The following is a 15,840-nucleotide window of genomic DNA, read 5'->3' as shown; positions in this document are numbered from 1 at the left end:
ATTATTTTATTAGTACATCAAAAGATACAACAGTGATATATGATAATAATTAGTATGTTTTAAGTCTGTTTACATACGTGCTGTACAGGGATTACGTGGTCGTCTATGATGGTCACTGTAAAACGTGTTTGTCCCAAAATCTACAGACCCGCATGTGGTGCTGATAAAAAAGCCCACGATAACATATGTTTTGTTCACTGCCGGTAAGTGAATATGTCTATAATGTGAAATACTCTATAAGACTATATATTTTGAATTATGGCAGTCTATTAAAAAAATTTTCATCGCATTGTTTTTACAGAAATTTAAATACAGTCTAGATCACAAGACCGTGATATGGCGTCATTTTAGAAATATAGTGACCTACATTACGTCCAGTCTTTACACCTTGCATTAAAATGATAGACAGTTTATCGTTTTATTGATTTTTTTTTCGATGAGCATTATTTTCAGTATTTCCAATATGCAATAACAAAGGGGAAAAATCTAAATAATTTCATGACATAGACATATTTTGAAATGATATCTGGAATGTACACTGTATCTATGGTCCATATGCATATAATTTACATGACATGTCAATCATAATGATGTAATTGTAGCAGACAGACGTCATTCTAATTATCAATCGCACAGATTGTAGTCATCATCCAGTTATAGAACAAATAACACATAATCGTAGTATTTTATTTGACACGACGACTGTCCTGGAATCCCCAGCGGTCCCCTTTCCTTTCTTTATAATATGATGCTTTTGATTATGAAATTATAGCATATTGCGTTTAATGACTAATGAACATGTAGTGTTCAAATACTGCATTCAAACTCAAATGCTACAAAGTTTTATTCCGCAACATCATTCCTCATCATTCAGTATCAGCGTCTTGTATATATATGATGCAGATCGCATGTTTTGAATTCACAGAAGTAAAAATTAAACATACTGTGAAGTCATATATTTTCGTGGGAATTAATTTTAAGGTCTTTCAAATAAAGATCTGTGATTATTTTATTTCATGGATAAATAAAGCTCAAAAAAGGAACTTATGCTGATTTTAACAGTTCCTGGAGATATGAATTTTTGGATTTAGAGTAACGACAAAAGTCAACAAAAATTAATTCCCCACGAAAAATAAATGAAGTACAGTATACTCGGACGCTTGTAGCAAGATAAGCTGCCAACATTCAACCACCACGAGAATGATTTTACTTAAAATTTGTAGTATACGATCCCTTTGTGGACGGGCGACAAAAGTCTCATTGATTCCTTTTTGTCACACTCCATTGATGATTAAAGTCAAATGGGGTAAATAAGATGGTATTGGTAATTAAAATTCTAGTTACAGAAAGGTTCCGGCTGAGTGTGTCGGAGAGTGTCCATGTAAAATGTCTTGTAAATGCCGCAAACGTGTAGGTCGTGTGTGTGTGGAAATGATGGATACACATACGACAACAAGTGCCTGACAAAATGCGCGTGAGTACACGGGCAATATATGTAGGTACAATCAAGGTAAGGTTAAAAGATATACATTTACTATGAATGTGATAACTTCTTTAATATTCAGATAGCATTAGAAATTCTTTCTTCAAATAAGACTTGTCTTATGATAGGTAAACATTATGTTGAATATATTGAATGGAAAAGTAAGGCCGTAGAGATGTTCTCAATTTTGGAAAGGCGATGAATTCATACGATGAATAACGCATGCTTTTAGCTAAACACATATTTTCGATCTTTTCTCGTATAGATATTGACAAAATAAATGTACTCATTAAGCGATTCTGCTTCACAGGAATGACATTGAAATGAAAGAATTTATCTACATTGATATGGGCCAGGGATACAATTACTGTCTTTTACCCGTTACGTTCCTCTCTCTTGTGGTATATCAGTACGAAAAGCCGTCAAAGATAATGCACAAAACTCAAACATAGAACATTTTCTTTACGGAGGAACACCCGTAACCTGGCGTGGAATCTGTCCATGTGTTGGAAAGTGTTCTTGCCCAAATAATTACAATCCAATCTGTGGGAAAGACGGGCAAAATTACGGGAATAAGTGCTTAGCTAAATGCGCGTATGTTTCTGACCATTCACTCTATTTTATAATGCAGACTTGTCTAGTTATTCAATCAATCCTTTTATCAAAACTATTTACTACCATTCCTTATACTATCTGGGTTGCAGTATTGTGATATTGTTTACTTAAAATGTGGAATTAATATAACATTATTGTATGTGTATTTTAAAGAACTCCAATCTTTAACACCCTCTTCTTAAAAACATTTCTTCTATAAGAACATTTGATTTTTCCAGTCTGTACACCACCCTACTCCATTCTAAACTGAAAGAACGCCTTCGTTCTCCGGTTATGTGAGCTTTCGTTTCTGGTTGACAACTTGATCGTCGAGTTTTGTGGTAAGATCTTCCAACAAGCTGTTGGCATACCTATTGGAACTGACCATGCCCCTCAGTCGGCTAACTTTTTTTTATACGAGATTGAATTCATCCAAAAGCTTCTTCATCGGCCGTTTGTCTAGATCTTTGCTACAACGAAACCAGCATGGACAGCTTTTCATCAAGTTGTATGATAAACGTGATGATTTCAATTTCTCTATTGTAAATTGTCAATTTCTAGATATCTCCTTGTACTATTTCATGAACCTGTGTGTAAATCTTTCTTTTATTTCTATTTTATTGAAGTTAAGTTTTATTAAATTTGAGTTTGGATTACGATTATGCTGACTTATTGGAACTTTTCCTGTGTTTTAAGGATACTTTTTGAAATTTATGTGTGCTCTTAATAACTTAGTTTCATTCCAGATAACATTTTTCTTGACAGTTTGTATCGAACGTTTGCTTAAACTTTCTCCTTTTGTAATTATAGTCATAATCTAACAAAATACGATTATATCAAAGTATTGAATAAGTTATACTTAGTCGGCACTGTCACATGTTTGGCATATCCGAAGCATGGTATAATTTTGTGTTCATAAACATAACAAGTACATACATGTTGACGAAGTCTTCAGACAGATTGAAATTAAAAATGACTCAAAGAAACACTGACACTGATATTCTTGAAAAAGGACAATGACTTTAAAACCAGGTGTTCCGGAAGTTTCAGTGTTTATTGTTTCATCGACGACTCCCTTCATGTATATGGTTCCACCAAGAATGTTACGTCACCTTTCGAAACGATTAAGCGTGCTAACACAGGATTTTTGTAACACATAACACAGAAGAGCAAATTTCTTATTTTTTGGTATTTCAATACCCATGAGAACAGGACAAGACAAGACACGAAAAAAATGTTGATCATTTTTAACAATAAAGATCAACAATATCTCATTAAACTGCTGAATCATTGTCACAAATTGTCGCAACAGAATGTGGAACAAACGAAAACTTCCTCTACTTCATTTCACAGGAAGTTATCATACGCTTCGGTGCAGAATATACTGTTGTATCATACTAACATTGCATTTCGTTGATAGAGGAACGAAAATGCAGCGTAATAGAGCGTGTCCTTGCAAGAGCACGTGTCTTTGTACCAAAGATATAAACACGGTCTGTGATACGGAAGGCAAAGATTATAACAATATGTGGTTCGCACAATGCGCGTGAGTAGAATTACTCCAATTTATGTAAACTTATCAATAAGAATTTCTAGGCTAAAGAAGAATGTCTTTCCTATGGAATCTCTGAAACGTACATCAAATTTCTGTATAAATATTAATTATGTTCGGTTTTATTTTTCGTAATTTATTCTAAGAATAAAGCTTAGATAGTACCCACAAAACTAACAACCTTCGTATTATTTTCACGCGAGGGTAACGATTTTGAAAATACTTTTTAAAATGAAATTTTCGATTTAATGTGGTTATAGATCATGTGATGATATTTGAACTAAGTGTAAAATGTCAAATTATCCCCAACACAAAACACGATAGTTAAGTGCAAAATGGATATACGTTTGGAGCGTGGGGCAGAGCCTCACATTGAATGACAAAAACGATGATTATATTATAGAAATGCGAAGATAGCTTGCATGGAGAAATGTCCTTGTCCACAGCTCTTCTCCAGTGCAGGTGTCCTGGAGACGTTTGCCTGTATCTGGAGCCGACGGAATAACATACAACAACCAGCGCGAAGCGACCTGTGGGTACGTATAATATTGAAATATTGAAAAATAACAGTTTCATTCTTTCGTTAACGTCAACCGAATTTCTTATTGAATTAATATCACCCTCGGGCCACGACTTTTAAACTATCAATGATAATTTCATAATTAAGCATTCTCATTGGGGTATTTACTGTAGTTTCAGTTACAGATATCACAAAATTAATGACTAAATTTTCACTTGGCATTTGCTACCTGACCTAGGACTCATTTCCATTAGATTTGTTTGGTTTTTCAAATGGTAGATGGCAGACCTGCAACATATTGGCGATATTGAGGCACAGCAATGTCTTCGCAGATCAATTTTCCTCAAAAAGATGTTCATGTTCAATTACATATGTAAGTGTTAAGATGTTGATCGTGATGGTATGCAAAGGTTATGTTTCATTTTGTCAAATTATCCCGAAAGCAAGAATCCAATGTTAACAATTACCTATACTATATCTGTTATTTTCCTGTTAATAGAGGCGTGAATATTTTGTTTGATGGTAAATTTCCTTGCCTGTGCGTGTGTCCAGAAATATTTGCCCCTGACGAGCCAACGTACTCAAACCAGTGTGAAGCGCAATGTCAGTGTAGACAGGATAAGCCATTTTGTAACGATATCATGAAACACATTCTTAAATATTCCAAGTTATTTGGTTTATACAAAAAACATTCATTTTCAAATGCAATTTCTCAAATTTTCAAAAACAAAACCATGCAATATAATAACTTTCATGATAAGCGTACGTAAAAGACATATCACATCAATCTGATGTCATAGGATGTTGCAGAAATAAATACGAATATTTTTTTCTTCCAGTATAATTTTAGAGCACAAATAAATGGAATGTAAAGAAAATGTGATTTGGATATTATTGACAAGGCAACAGAACTGCCAATGCGGAACAGACAAGGCAGACTTTTTCATTAATTTCCATTCATTGATCTTTCATGGTATATTAAAGGCAAGAGGAACAGGGTGATGGTGTTGATAAAAGATAATGACCGTGTGATCATGCAGTGAAACACGGTTATAACGACTCCCAGGAAACATTAGAAATGATGTCATAAGCATAAAATAAACCAAGTTATGTTCGTTATACTCGGATTTTACTATATATTTATGATGTATATTTTGTCATCTACAACAACACTGGTGTTTATAGTTTACATATGTATCTAAAACTTCATACCAAATATTGAATTCTGGTTTAATTATACTTTTGAGGGGATGCTGTTCCCTTACCTCATACATATAATGAATAAATTGCATATCAAAAGTAAGAAACAAGTTTTTGGTTTTCGATTTTACAAGAACTCTGACAAGTATTTATGTGAATTGAATATGAATGCAAAGACCTTTTCAACTGAGTTTTGCCAGCTATTGTTTGAACAAGATTTTATAAGAATGATTTGACACCTAAATCAAAAATATCCTTTAGTCAATTTCTCTTTCCGTAATAGCTTTATAACGCATTTGTCGTCATAAAGCCTCGTAGGTATTGGCACAATAGAACAATATAGGCTTCCAGTCTCATCATGTACCTAATAGTGTGACATAACGCAATATATACTCAACAAAAAAAGAAAGGTTAACATGTTTCCTTGGCGAATACCTGTAAATGAGTGAAAACAAAATGACGTTTGTGCAATTTTAGAAAATGGTAATGTTTTACATTACATAATCCAAGGGGGTTACCAAAATCATTCAAGCGTAAAAGTCTGTATTAGCGAAAGAGCTGCATGAGGTTTTCTGCGACTAACTTGTATCTTCGCTTGACTTTCATAAACATTCAAACTGACAACTGTTCCTTAGATCCTTAAGACTTAGAAATCACCGAATCTTGCTATCTATCAACTTTATCATTATGCCACGGCTGTCACAAGCACAGAGCGAAAGGACTGTAGGCATGATCCAGGCTGGGGAGTCTCGCCGTCGAGTTGCACGGCATTTTGGTTGCAGTGTTAAGACAATTTGCCAGTTGGTAAGTCGTTTAAACCAAACTAGGTCAACATCCGATCGTCCCCGAAGCGGCCGACCCCGTAAAACGACCGCCATGGATGACCGTCATATACGATTAATACACTTGCGCAATCGATTCGTAACCGCAGTAGAGACTACAAGGACATTGTTTGGGCGTCGTGTGTCTCCCCAAACAGTCCGCAACAGGTTGAGGGCCTACCAATTGAAAGCGCGGCGTCCCTACACTGGACACAATTTGTTGCGACGTCACCGTAATAATCGGCGTAACTGGACCCGTCTTCACCGTCGTTGGGCCTTACGACAATGGAACAATGTTCTGTTTTCAGATGAGTCCATGTTTTGTCTGCAACACGGTGACGGAAGGCGCAAAGTGTGGAGGCGACGAGGGGAGAGTTTTGCGAACTGCTGCGTCGCAGAACGGGACCGCATTGGCGGCGGAAGTGTAATGGTTTGGGGTGGTATTTGTAGGGGGACTCGTACCAGGCTTGTTGTGTTAAATGGCAATTTAACCGGCATTCGATATCGGGACGAAATTTTAAGACCAGTGGTTCTGCCATTCTTAAGACGCCGTGGCGTTGGCGCCATTTTTCAACAGGATAACGCACCAGCGCACACCAGTCGCGTCAGCAGAACTTTCTTGCAGCAGAATAACGTACAGGTGTTAGATTGGCCATCTAAATTACCTGATTTGTCACCGATTGAGCATGTCTGGGACGTTCTTGGGCGACGCGTGAGAGAACGTCAAAATCAGCCGTCAAACTTGCAGGAGCTGGCCCAAGCCTTGATCGCTGAATGGAACAACATCTCTCCTCGAATTATCCGCCGATTTACGAGTTCCATGCGACGACGCAACAATGCTGTTTACTAATGTTACTAATGGTGTTACCTTTGAAATTGACCCCAACGTCCTTTACAGTCGAATAAAATCAACTGAACGCAAAGTTTTATAATGAACCATGACTGCAGTTTTATCCGAATTGATCAATTACTTTATTCGTACATGATTGGTAAGGATTTATGAAGGGTTAATTAATTAATCACAGAATAAAGTAGTGTTACCTTTCTTTTTTTGTTTAGTATATATTACAGAGGATATACCTGATTACTTCCTAAATATTTGAAAAATGAAAACATGTTTGTATTCTTGAAAACGCATGATGTCCTATCTAAAACGAGGAATATCAGAAACGATATAATAGAACACTTCAGAGATAAATATTTCCTTTCTACCAGCAGTTTTCCGTTTAGGTCTATTCAAAAACTGGTGGGAGTATATCAGGCTATGAACGCCTATCCGTTCAAGTATATGAATACATCTTCGGCGATAATGTACGGCCCATGTTATTTATCTTGCACCCGGATTGGCTTCATAACTGTATACCCTAACTGGTTACAGTAAATTGTTTAAATGGAAGTGTTTTATAGTGCTCTCGAATCGATTCTGTATTTACAATAATGTTAAATATTTCATACAGAAATGCAACGATTGCTTGTAATCGTTTCTTACTGTAAAAGAATTTGTTCGGAAATTTTCTAAAATATATGGAGGATGGTACTATCGTAATATTTATCTCATTGAGAAAAAATATATTGGTTTGTGGACGGATATGTAGCTGGACATGTTTGATAATCGTTAGTTTTCTTGTTATTTCCGTTGATGTACTATACCTCGTTCTCTTTTGAAAACAGACATTACTTACGTGGATCGACCAAGATTTACATTGTGGTTGTAGTTCTTTATTCAGAAGACGCTTACTCTTCCGGAACGCCTAGTATTATTCTTCTCGCACTTTTTTTCGACGGTTTCCGTGAAAATCATTCATTTCTCATATTTTGCTTTTGTTTTATTGAATTTGAGATTGGATTATGATAATTATGACATTGGTATTTTTCGTGTTGTTTTTGCACTGATCGAGCCAATTACAACGACAGGTGGGTACAACAAGTGTTGAAACATATACCAATAATGGTTACTCCAAACACCCCGATTTATGTATTAATGTTTACAGAAAAAAAGGCGTTTTCCTCTATCATTATTTTATTTGTGTGTGTGTGTTTTTTTTTACTACGTTATTCCATTATTATTAGCATGTGAATTACTCATTCGCATCTTGAATTTGCACTTTGCTCAGGAATATTCTCCTTAGTTTGAGGTCTCCCTCTTCCATGCAAGTGCGCTAAGGTGGTTTTTTTTTCCTATATTGTATGTGGGTGCAATCCCAATATGCTACTGCAAACACTGTCGGGAGAGCAACTTTTTTTTTTTTTTTTTTTGTGCGTTATGACTCTGTCTATTTACGATATCTTGCACGAATATCGTGATACTGGGAACTGGTCATAGAAGATTGAATGAATTGTAAACACCATACGGTTTGGTATGGTGGGATGTTGAAGATGTTCCTATGGTCTATTTGACCTGTTTTGATAAGCTCTTAGATCAAATCAACCAAATACGAAATATTTAAATGTTAAGCTGGTAAATTATTTGTGTGAAAATAATTTAACGGTACGCGAAAACAAATAGATTCTCCATATTTGGTATATGTATTAAACCGGCATCTCGTGAAATAAAACTTCGTTCTCTTGTATCAATTGCATGTCATTTTTACTAGCTTTCAAAATTTAGTCAGGATTGTACTTTGTACTTCTCGTGGTCTATCATCATGATGATAAACCTGGTTAACCTGATTTATTCATAGGAACGTCGGTGTTGTTCGCAAAGGCAAATGCGCTTGTCGTGTCTGTGCATGCCTGCCAGATCCAGAGTCTAAACCAGTGTGTGTCATCGACGGATCTCTAGAATAAGTCACATACATAAGAAAGTCTCCTCACACTGGCTTAATTATTTTTGTTTTTTCATGCTCCGTCAACTGTCTGATTCTTTTTGTACAGGAACATCAAGATTGCTTGTGAAGGAGAATGGCCATGTCCTCCCCCTTCCATTCCCCCTTTTCAAAGTACATGAGCTGCAATGTTTCAGCCTGTGTGTGGCAGTGATGGAAAAACATATCGTAACGAGAAGCAAAATGCGCGAACGTAAATTAAAATAAAATTCAAACTATATTCGTTTCTGAATCTAGGGTCAGGAAATGTCTCATCTCAATATCTTTGATTATATTTTTGTCGATTTACTCAAACTTTCAAATAAATGAGAGATGACACTACATGGAAGACATGAATTCGACTATAGATCTCCATGAAATACTTAACTTACGATTCAATTCATGATTCAAATATTATACAAAAGTCACATCAAATACAAACTTAAAATTAGATGCGGTAGCGCCAAATAAGAAATCAAAGTGCGTCATATCTATACAGATATTTCGTCCTTCTCAGTCATGTCTGTGCTACCAAGCGCCAACGTTTTGAAATTTGGCAGAGAACTTTGGAAAATCGGAATGGTTCGAAAGTTATATTGAAATGTAGATCGGGAAGTGCCCTAGTCCGAAAATTCAACTTTTGTGATAATTTTAAAAAGCGTCAAGTACATGTGTATATTCTAAACCGTGGCACTATTAATTGAATAAAACAACTATAGCTAAAAGTCCGATAACATTCTTATAGTGACAAAAATTATGTATTTGTTATATCTTGTGTTTTTGTATATCTTTGTGATTGAAAATAAAATTACTTAATACCAGTAGTTTTTTTTCAGTAATCATAACAAACACTATTCCCAATAAAAGGTTTTTTTATTTAGTTTCCACTCTTAAGATATTATGCTTAAGAAATATTTTATTGATTTATAACTCGAAGTGAAATTTTGGAAAAATGACATGTATTGACATTTTTTTATTCAAACGCTGTCAGTGTTTATCAGTATACAGCTTAACATTTTTACTACTATTGCCGCTATTATTTACAGACACGTGGCGGATGCTTGAGAAGGATATTGTCCTTGCGCTGTATGCCGTTGCCCTGCAGTATTTGATCCAGAGATCAGATAAAAAATACAGATAAAAAAGTTTACAATTCGACCATTAATTTATACAGAAAAAAAGGCGTTTACTTATTTTATTTTTGTGTGTGTGTGCTTTTTTTTTTTTTTTTTTTACTACATTCCCAATGAATGTCAACCTAGACCCTAGAAAAAATCTTCATGCGAATACAAATACTAGTTTGTTGAATTCATTTCCTAATTTTTTTTAAATAGATTGATCAATTTAGGTTTATACTCATCGTTTTAGAAATATGGCGATCAATTGATTAGTATAATTAACAGATTGGTATATAAAGTTTGATGTATAATACGTCCTTATCCCGATGCATATCATTGTTGTTTCTTGGTAAATTCTTGCACATGCGCATTTATTATTGAAACATGTTACGTCATCATCTCCCTGCATGTTTGTGTGCTAGTGTTCGACACCTTGTTTGGCAGTGATGTAATTTCACCGAAGAAGAAATATATAAGGAGAACGAAATCTTTAAATCTGATCGAAGAAATGATCAAGTTTCTGAATGAGTTTGGAAACAAGATCTTTCAACAGACTTTTTACAAATTTGTGGGAACTCCTTTGTTGGTTGCATTGTTCACGATTTCATATATGGTTGAATTTATCTAAGCAGATTACAACAAACTTCTTGCAAAAACCCTTCAATTTCAGTTTTAGGAATACAGATGGTTTCTTTTCTTCAATATACAGTTGTTTTCCGACACTTTTGAATACAGCAACAATATATGAGGCAGGCATACTCCGACAACGGCACTGCCAGTTGCAGGATGAAACTCTATAAGATATCTTACTAATTCATCTAATTCTAAGTCAAGTGGACAAAGAAATAACCAAACTAACCCTGTCGCTAATACCAATAATGGTTTAATGAATTCCATATTTACTAACACACTTTGTTACGTAATTAGTCAATCGACTTATCCACTTATTCAGAGGTATTGCAGTCAACTGTAATGGGGACTGTGATCAGTGCAAGTAATGTAGACACGTACGTATTTGTTCTATGAAATTAATGATCAAAGCTATCAACCGATTCTGGATAGTTGAATGTACTGTCACAGAAAAGCCGATATTTTTTCAATACTAAACATCTAAGTTACTTCTTACGACTGGTTCCAAGTGATTCACTGTAATTTTGAGTAAGTGTGCAATTTTGTCTTCACCTGAATTTTTGTGTATGACTGCCACTTTTGTTCCAAGTCTCCTTGTATGTTTCAGGAGCTGCCATGGAAGGACATGTCTGTATGTCAAAAAACGTTCTATACGTTGAAACATGCTGTCAAAAAGATTCAAGAAAGATAAAATGAACATACCGAGCATGTGATAAAGTTTCAAAAACCTTGCTGTCGTGTTTTTTGTTTTTGCTTTTTGTTTGTTGTTCTTGTTTGTTGTTATTTGTTTGTTTGTTTTGCTAAGTTTCTAAGTAAACAAACAATAATATATACAACAATGTGTAACAATAAACTTCTCGGTTTACAACAACCGTACAGCAAGCAATTCAGTATTATATTAATCACTCGTATTCGTATTGAAACGACGAACGGGCCTTAGTGGGAAGGAAACCAAGGCTCCTATAAAGACAGGTACATTACCTCTGTGCATACCTACCATCCTCTCTTATATTGTATGTTATTATTTTTCAATTTCGGATGCCAATTCCATACGATAAGGCAATATTACTCATATGCTACGGATTTTGATGAAAATGTTAAGTTAAGGAAACGATATGTCTAAATATAATATTATTGTTTATAAATTTGTTTACATTCAATAAAAAAGAACAGACATTGTTTTCTGTTAGATGTTTATTCGATATCATATTTGATAGAATAAATCTATAACATTTTCTAGAAAATAAAGACTACATCTATGCTAATTCATTTTTAAACATTTACAATTCCACTGAGAATGCCCATTTATAATTTCAAATAGTGACTCACGTAAATATTATCACAGGTTTGTTTATAATTTATTGCAATAAAATAAATTAATAGCACATAACTTATAAATCACCACAAAGTATACAATATACGTAAAATAAGCAATAATACCACAAATCAACTAAGTACACGGAGGGTAATAAAACAATGATGTGCAGAACAATAATTAGCAGGAATTATGCACACAGGAATGGTACCACACGTATAAAGACACAATAACCATGAACATTGATATTTTATTAAAATCTAAACTAGTTCCATTTCATCATCATAAAAAATATATAAAACGTATTTGTTAAACGTAAAAGAATAATAACATATCAACACCATGAAAACTTAGTTTTTTAATGAATAATACATTGATATAGCAACCGATTCTATAAATGTATAATGCAGAGTAGCAACGGAAGAAAGAAGAAAATTATACTTTGTAAGTAAATATTTTTAGATTTTTTTAACTGCATTTGTACAATACCGCATAACATTTGGTAGAAAAAGTTTAAACCTTACAATAAGTCGGAGTAAGGACAACACTTATACAACTGACGTTTGGGTCTTTAAAGATTTTCAAAAGTCGCAAGTGAAAAACAACTTTGAATACTACATGAAAATAAGACAGAGTAAGATCAAATAATTAATGAAAGCAATCGTACAGTGTTTTCGTCCTTCAAAGACAAGTCAGTGATGTTAAGGAATTGTCAGAATATACATGTACTTGACGTTGTTCTAAACTCATCTGATATGTGAAAATTTAATGGACATGCCATAATAACATAACGAATTATCATTATGTTTAAGCTTATACAACCCAAATGTTAGACTGTTATGTTTGAATGTTAGGGAAAGTTTGAGTAAAGGAGGGAGATGGATATGAACAGACGGTCCATGCTACATGTGCACATATATTTCTTTCACTGATACTACCCGCGATGAGATTCGAATTTTGTATTTGAACATCTGGTTACAAATAAAAGGAAGGAGAAAACATTGGCACATATTTTGATTATCATTATTCAAATCAACATCAACAGTCGCAAACAGGAGTGCTCAGAAAATAAATTTTGATACGTCAATACCAGACCGTGGAAAGTCAATACAAACTAATTACTGAACAACCCTGTCACACCACAGATGTTAAACTTAGTGAATGACTGCAAGTTACTATCATTTCAAGAGAAACAACACATTACATACATTTGGCCAAATTCTATGAATTTCAAATGTTGTCAAGAACACAGTTTTAAACGAATTCCTGGTTATGCAAGTATTTTCACAAATTTTAATTTTTAGGTCAGACGCTTGAAATGCTGCTAAGTTTTTGCAAACCAATTTTCATTTTTGAGGATTGAAAATCTGAAAATATCCTTTTGTGAATATGAAGCACTGAAGGGAAAATGTTTGTGTAGATTTATTAGGTCTGACACTTGAAATAGGTAAAGATGTTAAGATTTTGCAGACCAATTTTCATTTTCGAGAACTGACAATCTGCAAATATCCTTATGTTAATATGAAGGGGAAAGGTTTGGGCAGATTGAAATGATAGAAAAATGCTCAACACTGTTCAATTGAGGAAGAACTACCATGTAATATACTACATGAAGTAAGCTGAAACCATTGGGTTGTTTTCTTCACATTAATTGTGTTAATGTACTTTAAAATCTTACTTTCTCTATGTCTTATCTGTTGTAATTAAACAAATCGACGTTATCATAAGTTTAAACAATATGTCATAAACGTATCTCAAACATTTGAGGAAGTGGTTTCTTGTTTTTGAAGTATATTAATACTTTTTAATCTTAAACTTTCTCTCCATTACTTTGTCCTATCTCTTCCGTTGTAAAAGCCTTTTCTTCTTCAGTCTTTCTCTTCTTCCTCCTCTTCCTTTTCTTCTTTTTCTTTTTGTGTCCATTTTCTTTGTTTGCCTCATCAGCTTGTAAGCGAATAGGTGGGAGTTTTTTACCACCCGTTACCGCAGTTGCCCATGGTGCTGTGCTTGCAGAAAATGGTATAGTACTCAAAACCTCAAAACCATTGTTTGAATCATCGTTTATGTTGGTTTCTTCTGGCGCCACCTGCAAATGAATCAAGAAAATACTAATTCTTTAATCGATTTAACATTATTCTCGCGATTTTAATCGTATATGCAGTTAAATTCCCACCCTTTGTAAAACATTAAGGAAAATATGTATGACGTGTCATTTTATCAATATGATCATTGATAACGATAATACGCACCAAATTTGTAGAAGGTAATAACTTTATAAAATTTCACCTTCTTCGATAAAAATTTTCAGATTTAATATAATACAATGCTTACCTTTCGTTTTTTATACTTCCAACAACACAGTAAGATTAGTGCTAACAATATCAGCAACAACAAGCTTGCCACCACCACTGCTATGATGATCGTCGTCGATCCTGAAAAAATACAATTTTAGATTTATTGTTTTTAAATGACTTGATGTAAAGCATTAAAGAAGAATACCAGCGTTCTCAAAACTATATATTGAACTGTACTCTCCTTATGATTGTCGTTTTTGTTAGTCATGTTCTCTTTTTTAAAAAAAAACTCTGCATTGACCGAAGTATTCATTCATTTTTAGGGTGGACGATGAAACAAAAGACCCTAAACCTTCCAAACACCTGTCTGCACTTTCTTGGTGATATATATTATACAGGGACGTCAAACTTGTACGCAAGAAAGGTGAACGTCTTCGGCAGTGATTAAGGTTTACGTCATGCCTTTAGGTGCCAAAACTTAAGTAGTTATATGGTGACACGTATATTAATGAGCACTACACACATCGAGCTAAATATCCTAAAGATGAGATACGATCGTGATGACAGTTTGACTTAATTTCATCTTCAGGTGGTAGGCACTGCTCGTGAACTGTTAGTCCCCGAGGTTTGCCTTGACCTGCATGTCACGTTTTAATTCATTCGAATAGTATCTAAGTTTATTTATTTATTTGAATTACCAAATATATATAAAAAAAATTTGAAACTTTAAAATTTATTTAATCAAGGGGTTAATACACCTCCCCATCAAGATTTTGATATTTCGTTTGATCATTTAAAAGTTTCCTGTGTAGCTTCCTAGGTTTAAAATATAGGTCCTTAGCATCACAGACAAGACCTAGAATGGCGAAACAGCTATATGATGCAGTTATAATTCATTTGTTTGGTTTGACTATATCTTATCCAAATTTGCATTAAAAAGTAAATTTATTTGTATACCATTTAGTAAGTAACAAACATCGAATTAAAAGTAGACATTTCACATCTGTTGCTTTCAAACCAGGTTTATTAAATGTTTATCATGAGGCATTTGATTAAAGTCATGTCATATTTTTTAGTTTGCATTTTGACGTAGTAATGATGATCATAGATAAAAAGCCGATATGACTTAAAATTTGAAGTTGAGATGTCCATTTTAGGCAATATAAAGGTAAATGATTGACCTTGGTAAAAAGATGTTTAACTTCGTTTTCATTTGATAATTCATAATTGAATACTGTGTCATTATTTTTTTCTACATTTTCATTTTAGCTCGGCTTAAAGGTTCTTCAGACTCATGTCATGTCATATAAAATTATATATATATGCAACATATCAACTTTGATTTGCGCAACACTTCGACACTTATTTCTTGGTCATTTTGTTGGTGTAATGTAATCATTTATTTAACAGATCTTGTGCGAGAATTTTTCCCCTCTTTCGAAACATACTGAGGCGATATCCTTAGCTTCGCAACCGTTGTTACCCTAAAACAAGAGTCATCGTTACACT

The 15,840-nt window shown here is 34.1% G+C and overlaps 1 protein-coding gene across 1 annotated transcript; it reads left to right on the top strand.

Moving 5' to 3' along the window:
- Nucleotides 1-1,893: 1,893 nt before the first annotated feature.
- LOC132550845 (uncharacterized) lies at nt 1,894-8,957 on the top strand (the record flags this gene model as incomplete). The annotated part of the gene is made up of 3 exons (XM_060214938.1): nt 1,894-2,077; nt 4,033-4,161; nt 8,852-8,957. Coding segments are annotated over 3 exons (419 nt in total), but the record flags the coding sequence as incomplete, so codon positions are not given.
- Nucleotides 8,958-15,840: the final 6,883 nt, after the last annotated feature.

This window comes from Ylistrum balloti, unplaced genomic scaffold, assembly GCF_031769215.1.
Source record: "Ylistrum balloti isolate Yb309-2 unplaced genomic scaffold, AGI_CSIRO_Ybal_v1 Utg370152, whole genome shotgun sequence".
Lineage (NCBI taxonomy): Eukaryota > Metazoa > Mollusca > Bivalvia > Pectinida > Pectinidae > Ylistrum > Ylistrum balloti.
The sequence above is the reverse complement of the archived record's forward strand: the minus strand, read 5'-3'. Positions and strand labels throughout refer to the sequence as shown.